This window comes from Fistularia commersonii, chromosome 10, assembly GCF_037954325.1.
Source record: "Fistularia commersonii isolate RoL2024-O1a breed Wild chromosome 10, RoL_Fcom_v1.0, whole genome shotgun sequence".
Taxonomy (NCBI): domain Eukaryota; kingdom Metazoa; phylum Chordata; class Actinopteri; order Syngnathiformes; family Fistulariidae; genus Fistularia; species Fistularia commersonii.
The window spans coordinates 9,422,790-9,437,497 of NC_141293.1; the positions used below are offsets into that span (position 1 = coordinate 9,422,790).

Here is a 14,708-nt window from a genome sequence, read left to right on the forward strand (position 1 = left end):
TCAATTTTACCCCCTTACAGTTTCTTGTCAAACTTCCACTTAGCTAGTTTTGTGTCTAGCTCTACTCTACGTTAGGGCAGTTAACATGACTTCCTGAAAACAAAGTGATACAGAATGCATAAATCATTTTACATGATTGTTATTCCTTCGTTCATTATCTGCACCACTTAATCTGTACTCGGAGTTGAACGGGGGCCACAGCCTATTCAAGCTGTCATTGGGTGAGAGGCATGGCTCACCCTGGACCGCTCGCCAGTCGATTCATATATATATATGTGTGTGTGTGCGTGTGTTTGTGTCGAATGTGTGTGTGGGTGCGTATATATATATATACATATATATATATATGCACGTGTGTATGTGTGTGTGTGTGTGTCGAATGTGTGTGTGGCTGTTCATATATATATATATATATATATATATATATATATATATATGCACAGCCACACACACATTCAAAATATACAGGATATATACAGGACTGTCTCAGAAAATTAGAATATTGTGATAAAGTTTTTTATCTCGTGATGCAATTACAAAACAAAAATGTCATACATTCTGGATTCTTTACAAATCAACTGAAATATTGCAAGCCTTTTATTATTTCAATATTGCTGTTTATGGCTTACATCTTAAGAAAACTCAAAAATCCTATCTCAAAATATTAGAATATCATGAAAAAGTACTTTTTTGTTTTTTTGATTGGATTACAGAAGATAAAGAACTTTATCACAGTATTCTAATTTTCTGAGAAAGTCCTGTATGTAAGTGTGTGGGTGTGGGTGTTTGTATGTATATATATATATATCTATACACATACACACATACAAACATATAAAGTATATCCTCCATGACATAAATCACTATTAATAAATCAGCTGAAAAAAAGCAGTTGCAGTAACATACTTACTTAACATTTGATATGCATGGGATTTAGGGAGTGATAGCTAAGGGCAAAATAAAAGTGTTTGCAGAGTACAGTATATCTGCAGCCAGAGAAGAAGATGGAGGGGGCGGCAGGGTGGCACTCAGTGGTCAGCGCTCCGTGGGTGATGGTGTCAATGAGGCCTAACCCTTTGGATTTACTCTGCATGTACACTGTTCTCGCAAGCTTGTTATTGTTGGTAGAGTTGGTTGTTATTTCTTTATTGTATCGATGTCGAACTCTGTCTATTTATTGGAGGTGGCTGTGGAGTGGTGGGAAAGTAAAAAAAAAACCTTGCACGTAAAAGCTCTTGTCTCAGGAGGTTAATGACAGTCTTTGGAAGAATGATGGGTTCAAACCAGCAACCATCTGTCTGAAGATGATCACACCATTCCTGCGCCACACTATTTGAGAGCACTTCAGGGATACTCGTAAACAGGAATTGCTTAAAATGACCCGTGGTGGAGGTTCAGAAGACAAGTCGAAACGTGTGGATTGAGTTCAAGCCAAAAGCACTTTTACTCACGAACGTGAGTAAAAATTAGAATTTCCTATAAAACCAAGACCAGGATAAAATCCCAACAGAAGACAAAACCATAGACAGAACTAAAGCTGAACTACTTAAACAAAACTAGATGGAAACGCAATTTGAAAACTGGCTTGTGATTGGACAGACACTGCAGGACAGGCAAGACTGACTGACTGACTGACTGACTGATAGGCAGTTGAGGTTGATGGTGAAGCTGGACCTTGATGGGAGCATGAGTGCAAAATTAAAACTGGTGCATAACAGAGATGGAGAAAGTGGAGAAACTAAAACTGCAGTACAAACTCAAGGCCATTATCACAAACGTCCAACTAAAAATTCAATTGTCCATGGGGGATGATGGCAGCTGCCCTCAGTATTGGAGCTTTTGGACGTATCAAAGAAACAGAGAAATCACAATTTTATTGAACCGTCTCGTAAATCTGTTGCCAAGAGTTGGAAAACAACCCCAAAGCACACGTCAAGCAGCACAAAAGAAAGTTTGCAAAGGAACAGATGGACTGTCTTAAACTGACTAGCGGTGGGTCATGATCGAAATCCCAATGAGGTGAGTTCAAAAACCGCCTTTAAAAAGCTAACTTCTGCAAGCTTAACAGGGCTTAACAATGGAAGAACGGCAGAAACCAGAAGCTTAAAAGTGCAAGAAGCCTTTAGATGTCTGCGAGACACATTTAGGCTGCATTAACCAAGTCCGGATACTTGGAGCTCAAATTCGTCATCAAACATATTTATTTTAAATGTATTAATATCACCCCCTCTAAATCTACCTTCAAAATAAGCCCATCTGTGAAGCCTGTATTAATACATTTCCTCTCGCTTTAACTTTAAACATTAAGTAAGCCATTTTTCCTGCTCACATAAACGGGACATACACAATTGGCTCAATGAGAAGGCGGAATCTGCGATAGTATTGGAATAAACGGATTAGCCATTTAATTGTGGAGATGGTAATGAAACATATCTGGTCCATCTGGACGGATGGGAGGAAAAACTAGAACGGGACCATTTGGTCTTTGGGTGCGGGGACGGCCTGAGAAACACACAAAGAATGACGGCTGAGCGCTTAGCACTGATTCTATTGAAATGGTATGGCACAAAACAATAAAGTAATGGTGACTGAATCATATTTTGGAAGGAATAAAATAAAGTGCATGATTTCTGTTCATAAAATTGGCATTGACCCATAACTGATGGTTAAATAGCCTGTTAACTACACATTGATCCGCTGACTTTGGAATATACAGTTTTCAACAAGCCTACAGCTGATAGCCGCCTGTGTCTGCATCAAGCCAGTGCAGATGCGTTACTTTTTAAAAAGTTTGGCGTGGAAAAAAAACATTAAGCCATTGGATGTTCATCTGGCTGGTGTTGGGGAGGAGACAAAGATCAAGTGTGAGAGGGGAGCAGAGATCAGAGAAATGCTCGAATCCCCTAAACACTGATATAGCTGTTCCAATTATCCATTCTTTTGCATGTGATTAAACATTCACTTTCATGCTGTCTAATATGTGCGGTATTAATACGTCTGCTGGAGCTTGCATGTGTTAATCAGCCCAGTCAAGAAAGGGTGTTTTCCTAAAAAGTTTGGTTGCTTTTTAAGGCCGTCATTGTTTCCAAAGCCTATATGACTAGAAGGCACCAAGATATTTGCAATTTTCAATGTCTGTATTGTAAATCAGTCATTTATTTGCAATATCTCTGAAGATTCAGTGAATAAATTCAACTGATCCGACAACTTTCGCTGTATGTGTGTGTCAGTGTCATGTGCAGTCGACCGGCACGGCTATCTCACAAGCAAACATGAAATAATTTTCCTTTCTTTTGACATTCAGTGACCTTTGACCTTTGTCTTACCCCTTCAGATGGGCTGGTGAGCGAGGGCGAGTTCCTAGACATCACAGAGATCAAGAGGCAGCAAGCTGAAGACTATGAATGCATCACCAACAACGGAGTCGCTCCGCCTGATCAACGGAAGGTGAAGGTCACAGTCAACTGTAAGTGCTCGAGACCCAGACTTGAATCATAATTCAAGTCACACGCAACCTCCTGTGTTATTGCTTAGTTATTACTTAGTCCAGTAGTAACGATATACCATATGTAAATATGCCAAATTGAAATGTATGTACAACCTCATACATCTTAATTTGGTTCCTCTGAGTAGTTCAACTTGAAGGGTCGCCCTCTGCTGACCTAATCTAACTTTCTAGTGAGTTCACTGTTATTCCATTAACTGAAGTACCTCTTTCAGTTCACTATCCTTCCCTCCCTTGCTTTCTTTGTCAGATCCACCCATGATTACAGACATGAAGAACATGCCGGCCCATCTGGGTAAGACGGCCATCTTACGCTGCGAAGCCATGGCGGTCCCACCGGCGTCCTTTGAGTGGTACAGAGATGACCACAAGTGAGACCATCCAACATTTTTATGTTGTTTTACGTCATGTAAAGGGCGGGATGCCCTAAGCTTGGAAAAAGTCACAAAGTCTTGCTTGAACCCAACTTAGTCTTCACATTTTCCCATATTACTGTACGATACCGTTGGTATCAAAATATTGTACCCAAGCCATACAGGAATGTATGCTTCTCTCAACTAAATATTGAAAGTTTCTCAGCAACTTTTGCCATTATTGTGTGTTTTAATCAAACCGAGGAATCAGTAGGCAGTAACTCGAGGTCGTTCGAGTTTATTTGAACACAATGACAGGACAACCCAGCGACTGCATATCAGTGAAAATGATTAACCAAACAAGAAACAAACATGGGGAACATGAGGAAAAAAAGGAAGGATCCGGACAGAAATGACACAACGGGAGCTGAGAGGAAGCCTGTTGGATAAAATCAACAAGCAGCTGGTTGTACTGACAAGGACTAAACAACTGACAGACTACCAAAATGTAGACAGAAAGTGAAATTAGGCAGAAATGGAATCAGGACCATGAAATAAAAAAAGATTTAAACTCGAGAGGAAAAGGTTTCGAAAGTTTTTTTAGGGACACGCTACAAAACCGGAGCGCTTGTGAAAATACAGAAAGTCAAAGGTTTAAACCTAGTGCTTGAAGTATACAGGCCGATGGTTACAGTCCAAACTATTCCAGAATTATTCCATGGATTCTCTTTTCAGAGATGAGTAATAGGGTGTGAGTTTGAGCAGCCATAGGGCCGTATTGGCTGGTGAATGGACCCCAACTGTTTTCGCTTTACTCCGCTCCTCACACAGGAACTAAGCTCCACAGTAGAGAAGCTGGTGAAGCTCGTAATGCCAAAAAAATACATTTATAATAAAAGAAAACCCTCAGCTTCTTCAGGTCTGCTGAGGATTCCGTACCACAATTAATCACCATCCGTGTTTACAAACCAAGGGAAACAAATCAAAAAGAAAAAGCCTTTCCAGGCTTGTCTATCTTCTGGGAGCGCTTTATTGTTCTCTAATTGAATTGAAGCTTATTCTTTAATGCATTCGTAAATCGGCGTTGTCTTTCTAAATTCGGTGCATTTGTTGAAATGATAAAGATGTCTTCATCATTTGCTTTTGTTTTGTTGCTTCGCCTGTGGTTTTCTTAAGACGGGATGTCTTGAACTCTTTCTGGCGCTGTTATATAATAACTGTCACGTGTTAAAAGTACCTCTGAATTCAGCTGACTTGGAAGAAACTTAGTCCCGGCCGCCATTTATTCACAGAATGTTTTAGTTGAGATAAAACTGGATACTTTTGCCATCTGTGGAGGGGAGTTAGCGTCTCGGACACCTATTTGCTTTCCGTTCCCTGCACACAAAGTGTCCCTCCGACCTTGCGAAAGGCGTAAAAGGACCCGGCGAGATTAGAACTGTGATTTAGCACATGGGGAAGCGAAATGCAGAAATGCTCAAACAGGCTCAGGCCAGCCAATGAGGGTCGTTAATAGAGTATAATGGGCCTCAACATGGGACTCCTGGTATTTATAGACTGTTATATTTCACCATTAGTATAAGCTGATAGGTAGCTGTTGAGAAGAAGGTGTCTCTGGAGAACACAAAGGCTGTTACGTGGGCATGAGTGCAATGTTGTGTAATTTCTTTATTTTCGCACTTCTGTCAACTCAGACCGGTGGAGAGTGACAACACCCTGAGGATCAAGAACGAGAAGACGCGCTCACTCTTGCTGTTCACCAATGTGACGGAGAAACACTTCGGCAACTACACCTGCTTCGCCACTAACCGCCTGGGGGCTTCCAACGTTAGCATGTTGCTCTTTCGTAAGTTTTTCTGACACACGGAGGGCCGCAAAAACTTTCACGGAATTCTACAGCCACAATCACACGCGCACACGTTTTTCCCCATTTTCAACTAGCTTTTTCTGCACCTCACACAGCTCCCCCCTGACCACATTTTCTTTATTCTCCGCCCCATTAAAGCTTTGCTTGCCTATATTACCGCCTTTCTCTTTCACTCCTTCACGCTCTCACCCTCCATCTGTTGTTCGCACGCACACTCCCACACAAACGCAGGAACCGGCGCTCGGCTCGCTCCTGTTACCCCGTGAAGTTGTCATTTCGCTCGTAGCCTGATTCACATTAACTGTCCCCAATGAGCGATTTCCCTACCCTTCTATTTCCCGTCGACCCCTCCCCCAGTGCATTCAGCATTAGGGTCTTAAGTGAGTCCTTCATCTATCCCCTTTTCGTCTTCCATTCCTTTACCCATTATCTCAGTCTCCCTCCAATGACTCACTCTCCCGTCAGACCCATACATCTTCCTGCTCTCGTTTTCCGCCACCGCTGCCACTTCTGTCAACCTATCTCTCCATCATTTGTCCTTCTGCCTCCTTTTTCCTTCCTAATCTCCTGCTGCCATCATTAGAACCGAACAACCTCCTTTTCTGTTCTGGACACGGCATGAAATATTTACTCTCATGGCCCTCCCCTTAATGAATTTGTTTTCTCACAGCGCCTCTCCTGACTTTGTCGACCCGCTTCTGTTTGTTCTATTTCTCGTCAACGTCGTCGCCTTGAAGTTAATTCTTAGAAAGCGCTGAAGTTAACGATACTTTTTTTCTCTGCGCATTATGGAAAGCTCATGATGTTGCTCTGTATACCAGATAACTCTGTTTAATGGCATTATAATAATCTGCACTGCAAATTATGTGAATTAAGATGCATCAAATAAATGTCTTTAGTTAGATGAGCATACCTCGTATCTTTATTGGATCACAGATCATTGATGATATGACTTCCAGCGTTTGAGGTTTTAACATGTCCGACTGTCAAAAAGGTCAACAACATGTCAACCTCTGCCATGTCGTGGTCTTGTCCCTTTAAATGAAACAGTTTCTGACTTAATGAGATTAATAAGATTACGCATTTCACGGTGAATAGTTTTGACATGTCAAACCAAACTGGAACTAATAAGATTGTTAATGGCGCAGGTCCACTGGGTTGCGCCGATGCAAGGAGCATTCTGGTGCAGTCGCGTGATTTACTGGCATAATTAAATGAAACTGATCTGATCAGTAATGTTCACACGTGGAAGAAACGCTTAACTGCTCGCTTGCAACCTGCGCTATTTTCATTTTATAACTTTTTTTTACACATTTTAAGTTCTATTTTGTATTACTTTTTTGTTTTGTGGGTTTCGACGCCATTTAGTTCACGTAAATTATGGATTAAAGTAAACTGACTAGCCATCAGATGTAAAGCATGACATCTGATGACGTATCAAATACAGAATATACTGTTTTACTAAAGCAAGAGGATAAATATGCACGGACTGATAAAAGGGACAGGAAATGAAAGACAAAGCTGACATTCTGCAAAATTAAATATAAGCACAACATGAGATGTCTAAGGTCCTAAAGTCCAGGACTTCAGTGGCTGATGGAATGAATGATCCGAGGTGATGAATCCCTTAAAATAATCCTTTTTCTCCCAACTCAAAAAATATTTAAAATAAGTATTCTTTAACAGTAATTGTTGAACAGTAATACTCTGTGCCAAAATCGCTACCTATTTTACATTTGGGAAAACCTCAGGAAGACAAGCAAAACTATTCTGCATTGTTTCAACTCAAAGTTTCCGGATAAGATTTATCAATTACATCTATTATACTCATTTGAATTGTAGTTGCATGTCATGTTTATTCTGTTTTTTATCAAGACAGCAAATCAAACCGAAGTTACAAATCGAGTGGATCAATGGTGCTGATTGCAGATAGTTTGGTAGTTTGACCGATAAGTTTGAGGCCAATATATCTAAGATAAAAAATCCAGCTGTATGTAATTCAGGTATAACTCTATGAATTGTTTCATAGAGAGGCAGAAAATAAGAATGATTTTGCAATGACCAGTTGATCGATCCTCTTTTGGCTTTTCATTTGATATGCTTTAAACTTTTATTTGTCATGGTCTGTCACTCCACACACAGCCACTAACACTTATGTTCACTTGAAATAGAGTTCAGCCCTTGTTTTTTTTTTTTTTAACCATTTTTCAATCCATTACCCTCCATTTTGTCTTTGGTCTGACATTTTTGCCTCTGCAACCCATTTTAGCGAGAAGTAGATTGGTCAGCTTTCTGCAACCATTCACTGGAGAGCGAAACACTGGACCAGAACCTTATTTTAAGTCGACACTGATTCGCTGGGGGGAAAATTCTTTTTTAATGAATAATATTACTCTGTTATCAAATCAGAACGATGTCCAGATTTGATTGTGATTTATGTCCAGCAGTCTATATACGTGAGTTTCACATCTATGGAGGCATTTGGTTCTTCTTTTTTTGTCATTGTCCTTTCAGGGGTTGCACCCTGTCGTATGCTTTTCTTAGGTCGACAACTGGTTCATTTGTAGCCGTGTCTATCTGGTCTGTGCTGGAAATTGGTCTTTCCGATCGAAATTGTTATCCGATCAATCAAAACATTGATCTCGTCTACAGTTTTATCTATATGGCTCATAGTTGTGTCCATCATCCATAGCAGAGACAGTCTCATGTAACAACAGCCACCGCTGCTGGAGTCTGACCTGCTAGGAGGTTACACACAGCTTGACAACATTCTTACAAGTACTTTGTATCAATGTTACACAGCACTTGTCCATGGCCTTCCACATTTTATAGGATGAGAACATTTTCAAATAAGGACATGTCCCCTGTCCCACTTTCCACTTATGGCCATAAGTGTTGACGTATTTGTCCCACATATGGCACTGATGAGGTATTAATTTGTCCCCCAACTGCCCACCCATCACCCACACAACCACCATGCTCCTACTCATGGGATAAATATTATTTCACTACAGTTTCTTGGCATGTTTCCAGATCAACATTAATCAGCTTAACAGATCTGGCCATTTCAGGGTCTTTTGACATTTTAAATATCGACTGACTAAACCTCATGCATGTCGGCATGTGTCTCAGATGCTTCATGAATTCAGAGAGGGAGTCGTAGTATTTGGAGTCTACATTTCCCCTGTTCATCATCATCCTCACACGGCAACAGTCCACTGTAACAGAAGATCTGATGTTGTTTACATGTCACCTCTTTGACTGGATGCTGTATTTGATGCATTCTGGATTTTAATAGCCAGCGGGTTTCAAGCAATGAAGCTATTTCAATGGAAAACATAGCTGATAGTGCATGAGTGAACATTTGCTGAGTGGGAGCCAGGTTTCGAACAAAGATAATTTTCAGAGAAGCGCAATCGTAGTGCCTGAATGTTTGGAATACATTAAGATTTGTGTGCAATCAGTCCAATATTTACTTTGGCAACTGTGGAGGTGGAAGGACTCGTCATGCATTCAAGAGCCCTTCACCTTGCATGGCTCGCTCAGCAAACCCATAGATAGATAGACAAAGATACAGGAAACCGGTATCTTATTTTCTCGCTATCGTTTTGTGCTGGGTTTGCACAATAAGCCTTTGCTAAGTTTTTGAAAAGACTTGTGTAGAACTACTATCTCACGTCTAAAGACTAGGTTTTAGAGCTTTAAGTCTCAGCCTACTCTCAGTGTAATCTTAGAATAAAGACTGGGGATCTCACATCTAAAGAATTTGCAAATTTTGATTAGACCCGTGACCTCGCCATTCCCGTTCATCCATACTGCAAAATTATCTATACCGCCAACACCGTTCTGGTGATTGTTTGTCTATAATCCTTTTACTGTTTTGTTGGAGCTCATCTTTTGGTTGTTTATTCAGTCTTTAGGTGACGTAACCCAAAGACTTGTGATAATATCAAACGTGTTTGATATTGTCATAAGCCCCAAGACTGGTCAAACACTAAGCTACGAATGCGCTAAGAATGTAAGACTACTGGGTCACATTTAGCGACTGAGATGACGCTGAGATGGGTGCTGAGAATCTGCTAAAACTGCCCTACGACTCTCAAGATTTCCTTACGACAGCCAGTTTCAAGTCTGCGACTGGAAAAATCATACGGTGTAAGCCTGTCATAGGTCATCCAATTAATCAAGAATATTCTGGAAACAGGGTGGCGCAGTGATTTCAATTCCAACAAGGGGATATTTCTATGGAATACAATTGGGAAAAATTGCCCCGAATGAGTGAGTGAATGATTGTTTGTCTGTATATGCGGCCTTACAATTGACTGGGGACCAGTCAAGGGTGTACCCTGCCTCTTGCCCAATGACAGCTGGGATAGGCTACTGCAACCCTGAGTGCAGGATAAGTGACAGAAGATGGATGGATATTCAGGAAACAATTTTTCACAGCTGTTATTTCACAAAAAATAAAGAAAAACTGCTGGTATTTTGCTTTGATGGTAACAATTAAAAATACATGATTTAATAGTTTAGCTGCTGCGTTAATGAATGCTGACACAACTTTCTTACACATTATTATCCAACCGTAATGGGAGTGACGTGACAGTTTGGCATGCATTCGTTCACAGCCCCTCATATTTCGGGGTCTAATGTCTCAGGATCCGCCCATGGGTCGAGTCTGTGCTCGCTGGCTTGCATTCTGTTGACAAGCTGCCATAAAAAAAAATAAAAAAAACGTCTTTTTAGCATTTCATATTTCTCCCTCACTTCTTTTCCTCCCTCTTTTGGTGCTTTTGTCCGTGCAGGACCAGGGGCTATACAGGGTCGAGGGAGCGGTTTACAAGCAGGAATGCGCTTCACCATCTGGATTACCCTGTCTGCCGCCCTCCTGTTGAAGGTGTAAAGATGGAAGCTTGGAGAAGGAATCGTCCCCGAATGACCCCAGAGCATCTCCCCTCTCCCCATCTTACCTTCCCCTTCCCTCCCGTCCACCCTCCCCATCCCAGCACCCCTCCCCCCCTTTTGAGGAAGGAAGAAGGAAATGAAATTCTTTAATTATGAACCCATCACTGTGAACAAAAAGAATATGCATTATTCCAAGAGCCATTGAATCATTGTATCAAACACTAACCCAAGTCACAGTCCCCTTCTTCTCCCCCACCCTTCCACGCCCCCACCCCCCCCAAAAAGGATAAGTCCGGCATTCATAATCCAACCCCATCGCCATCATCTCTTCCTTGTCTTATTTACGCATCTGTCTGCCTCTTCCTGAGTCCCAGAACGCCCAGCAGATCTGTCTGGCTTGGTACTTCCACCTATTGTGTTTTTATTTTCTCATTATCGCCACTGGGCTGATGAGCTGATAGAGCGTGTAGATTAATGAGTGTCGTATCGGTGAGAAAATAGCTAACAACTGGATGATCATTCATGTAATATACTATATAGACTAATGACTGACCTACAATGTTTGCCTTATGAAAATGGTTCATAAAAATCACAGTATTATGGTGGATATTTATGAAAATGCTCGTGATAATGTCATATTGGTGGTCATGTGACCTTTTGAAAGTCGTCAATGTGGTGGCCATGTGATCACACAAACGCACGAACACACGCACACACAGACACAGATACACCCTCATACGCTCACACTCAAAGTATTTAAAATATGTTGATATTTTGTAAGAAACTGTTTTATGTTAGTTAAGACTTAAAATGTGAAGGACATCTAGCTTGATGAACACGGAAGGATTATGTGACTTCGACAGTCTGTCGACAGTATTTGTGAAGTCAAGTTATCATTGAATTATCAGTCTTCTTGATGCTATAAATTTAGCTTTAAAATACATTTCTTTCATTCTTTTTACTAAGATTTTGGAACATACATATGTTAAATTATTCTTTGGTCACTGGTACATTTACAATAGTCGTAAAGGTGTTACTTCAGCACTTTTATTTTGTTATATAAATCTCAACCAGGTTTTGTTTGAGTAAATGTTAACGCATTAGTGCTTGTTTAGCTGTTACAATAAGAGTCCTTAAGGTGATACGCTTTTTAAAGTTGCTGATGTGACATTAACAGATATTGTAGAGTCAACATAACCTCTTCAGATTCATCAAGCGGAATATTTCCTTTTGTTTTTTAATTTGCCGAAAACAGATATGTGAAAAATCTTAACATGTTTCAGTCTTTCAAGTGAATATGGCTTTGTTGCATTTTTTTTTTTTTTTTTTTTTTTTTTTAATTTTAAACGGTTTGGCGGTGAAACTGCTATGAATGATGTCAAAATGTTTAAAAAGGAATGGGTGGTGGTAGTGGTGGTGTCTGGGCTTTATGACCCGCCTTGTGCAATAGAAAGGTGGTGTTATACTGACACTGTGCATGTAGGCCCTCCCCTCCGCACCACCCAAACCTTTTTTGTACCCCACACTCCTCTGTTCAACGTGCTCTGTCTAGTCGCCCTATCGCTATAATGTTCCCTGCTCCGTGTCCCTCCTATCCCCCCTGCTCCCCCCGCACCCTTCCCAACTGTAAATACTTCCAGTGCAGGGGCCAAACTGGCAACTGAACTACACTCCCTCCACCGCCACCCCCCCATATCTTCTGAAGCAGCGAGAGACTGTCTCGTGACAACGACGTCTTCTGTTTCAGAGCTGTGGATTCATCCTCTTTGTTGCTTGTTGATAGCATGTAACGATTAGAGATGTTCCTGTTGTAAGTCCGACCGCCCGCCCCGCCCCGCCGCCCCAGCCGACACCCTGCCACCGTTCCCCTCTTCCCTGCACTGTGTCTGTTTTACTCTGCAAGGTTACCTGCTTTTACTTTTTTGGTGTTAATATTACTATTGATGATGATGATGATGATGATGTTAATAAGTATTTGAATAACTATGAATAGTAAATCCATGTGAGGAAAAAAAAAGTGAACAGAAGCTTATGATAATGAGCAGCGAGCGGGGAAAAACAACTTTTTGTACTTTACTCTGAGAGGTCACACACAAAAAAAAGAGAGAGAGAAAAAAAAAGATGTAAAATTTTCAAAGTGATTTGCTCTATTTTGCCATGACAAGCTTTTTAAGAACACATTTGAAACAGTCTGAGGGATTATGTCATCTGTGGCCTGCAGCAGTGAACAATAATGTAATTTATCATTTGTAATAGTTTATGTATTGGACTTTTTCATCATGCTATGGACTGCACCGCACACATATACAGCATATTTGTCCACTTACCATAGCATGTCTGTCCGACGGTCTAGACAAATGGATTCTTGAAGATCTGAGGCTCCGGTCGCGGAGGTAAATCAGTTCTTGTTCGGCCGGCCAGGCCTCTGAGAGATGAAGATGTAATTAGCCATTAACTGTGGCTGGCTGAGTGAAGCGGCCCAGCCTCCACCTGTCCCTCCTGCCAGCCAGTGATGGCCCCCATAGCTCAAGCTAAATCCTGCCACTGACAGGAATCCTCTTCAAGGACGAGCTCGCCTCGGTGCGCCGCACTCCTCCAGTGTGTACCTGTGACACGCGGGCCGGGGCACTACAACACCCTCGTGGCTCAATTATCCCGCCACTTCCCCCACACAGCAAAAACAGTGGGAGGTAAGCCCGTATTTCAATATCGCGACACTCATTTCTCCGCTGAAACGCTATTCCACTCATATGCAGCGACTCTATGCAAAATTTGCCATATCGAGCCTGCTTGGAGAGATGAGTTCACCCCGGCCAAACCTTGACTGCTTCAGTGTCAATGGGGAAAACTCAGTACTGAATCAAATGTATGTGTTCTGCTTGTTTTTTGTTTTTTTTTTGGTTGTTGTTTTTATTTCAAACCAGCAATAACCCCTCACTCTACTGTGCAAAAGGTAACAGATATGGTCAAGCTATGGTGTGATAACTGAAATATTGCCATTAATAAGGTATATCAAATAAGTCTGTCGTCGTACTTTTAATGTGTACAGTACTCTGAAATGATTGTGACGCTGTGTTTCAATGGCCCTTAAACAAAAAACACTACATGTTGTACTCTAAAAGTCTTGCCCTCTGCGATGTAGTTGGGGTTTTTCCATGCAATGGAACACACAAACACACACGCACACACACACACACACACACACAGACAAACACACAGACACACACACTGTCTGTGCATGCATCTTGTAGCTCAAAAAATAATGACAAAGTTCATTTTAAGCACAAGAGCAAATCATGCGGTCGATGCTTCTTCTTTCTATCTGAGCCACCTCGTCATCCTCAGTATCTCTGTCCGCCATCTTGTTTCTTATTTTCCTGTTTCTCACTTACATGCTATCAATGCTTGCATCCCGCCCGTCGATGACACATAATACACTGCTCAAAAAAATAAAGGGAACACTTAAAAAACACATCCTAGATCTAAATGAATGAAATATTCTTATGAAATACTTTGCTCTTTACACAGTTGAATGTGCTGACAACAAAATCACACAAAAATGATCAATGGAAATCAATTGTATCAACCCATGGAGGTCTGATTAGGAATCACACTCAAAATTAAAGTGTAAAAACAAACTCCAGGCTGATCCAACTTTGATGTAATGTCCTTAAAACAAGTCAAAATGAATCTGTGTTGCTTCCTGAGTGGACACTATGATTTCACAGAAGTGTGATTGACTTGGAGTTACATTGTGTTGTTCAAGTGCTCCCTTTATTTTTTTGAGCAGTATATCTGTATGTACATATTCTTTGATGAAGAAAAACCAACATAAAACAAGAAAAGATGGCAAAAAAAACATGGCCAAAAACACATTCTGTCATGTGGGTTTGCAAAAAAAAAAAAAAAAAAAAAAGGCACATTGATGTTTGTGTATGGGTGGATTTTGAAAAAAAAAAAAAAAAAAAAAAAAACTCGTCATCCAGGTTAGTGTGTGGAGGGACCAGATGGAGGGGAATATCACTTCAAATTGTGGAGTGGTGATTAATTAACAGGATGTGGGCATTTCGTATAAACAGGC

General features: G+C 40.9%; 1 protein-coding gene across 1 annotated transcript in view; it reads left to right on the forward strand.

Moving 5' to 3' along the window:
- iglon5 (IgLON family member 5) overlaps window positions 1-13,645 on the forward strand; it is a 140,259-nt gene extending 126,614 nt beyond the window's left edge. Inside the window, exons 5-8 of the mRNA XM_086153660.1 lie at window positions 3,335-3,466; window positions 3,756-3,876; window positions 5,553-5,704; window positions 10,528-13,645. Of these exons, the coding sequence (XP_086009786.1) occupies window positions 3,335-3,466; window positions 3,756-3,876; window positions 5,553-5,704; window positions 10,528-10,625 (503 nt within the window). The 3' untranslated portion in view covers window positions 10,626-13,645. The remainder of the gene's footprint in view (window positions 1-3,334; window positions 3,467-3,755; window positions 3,877-5,552; window positions 5,705-10,527) is intronic.
- Window positions 13,646-14,708: the final 1,063 nt, after the last annotated feature.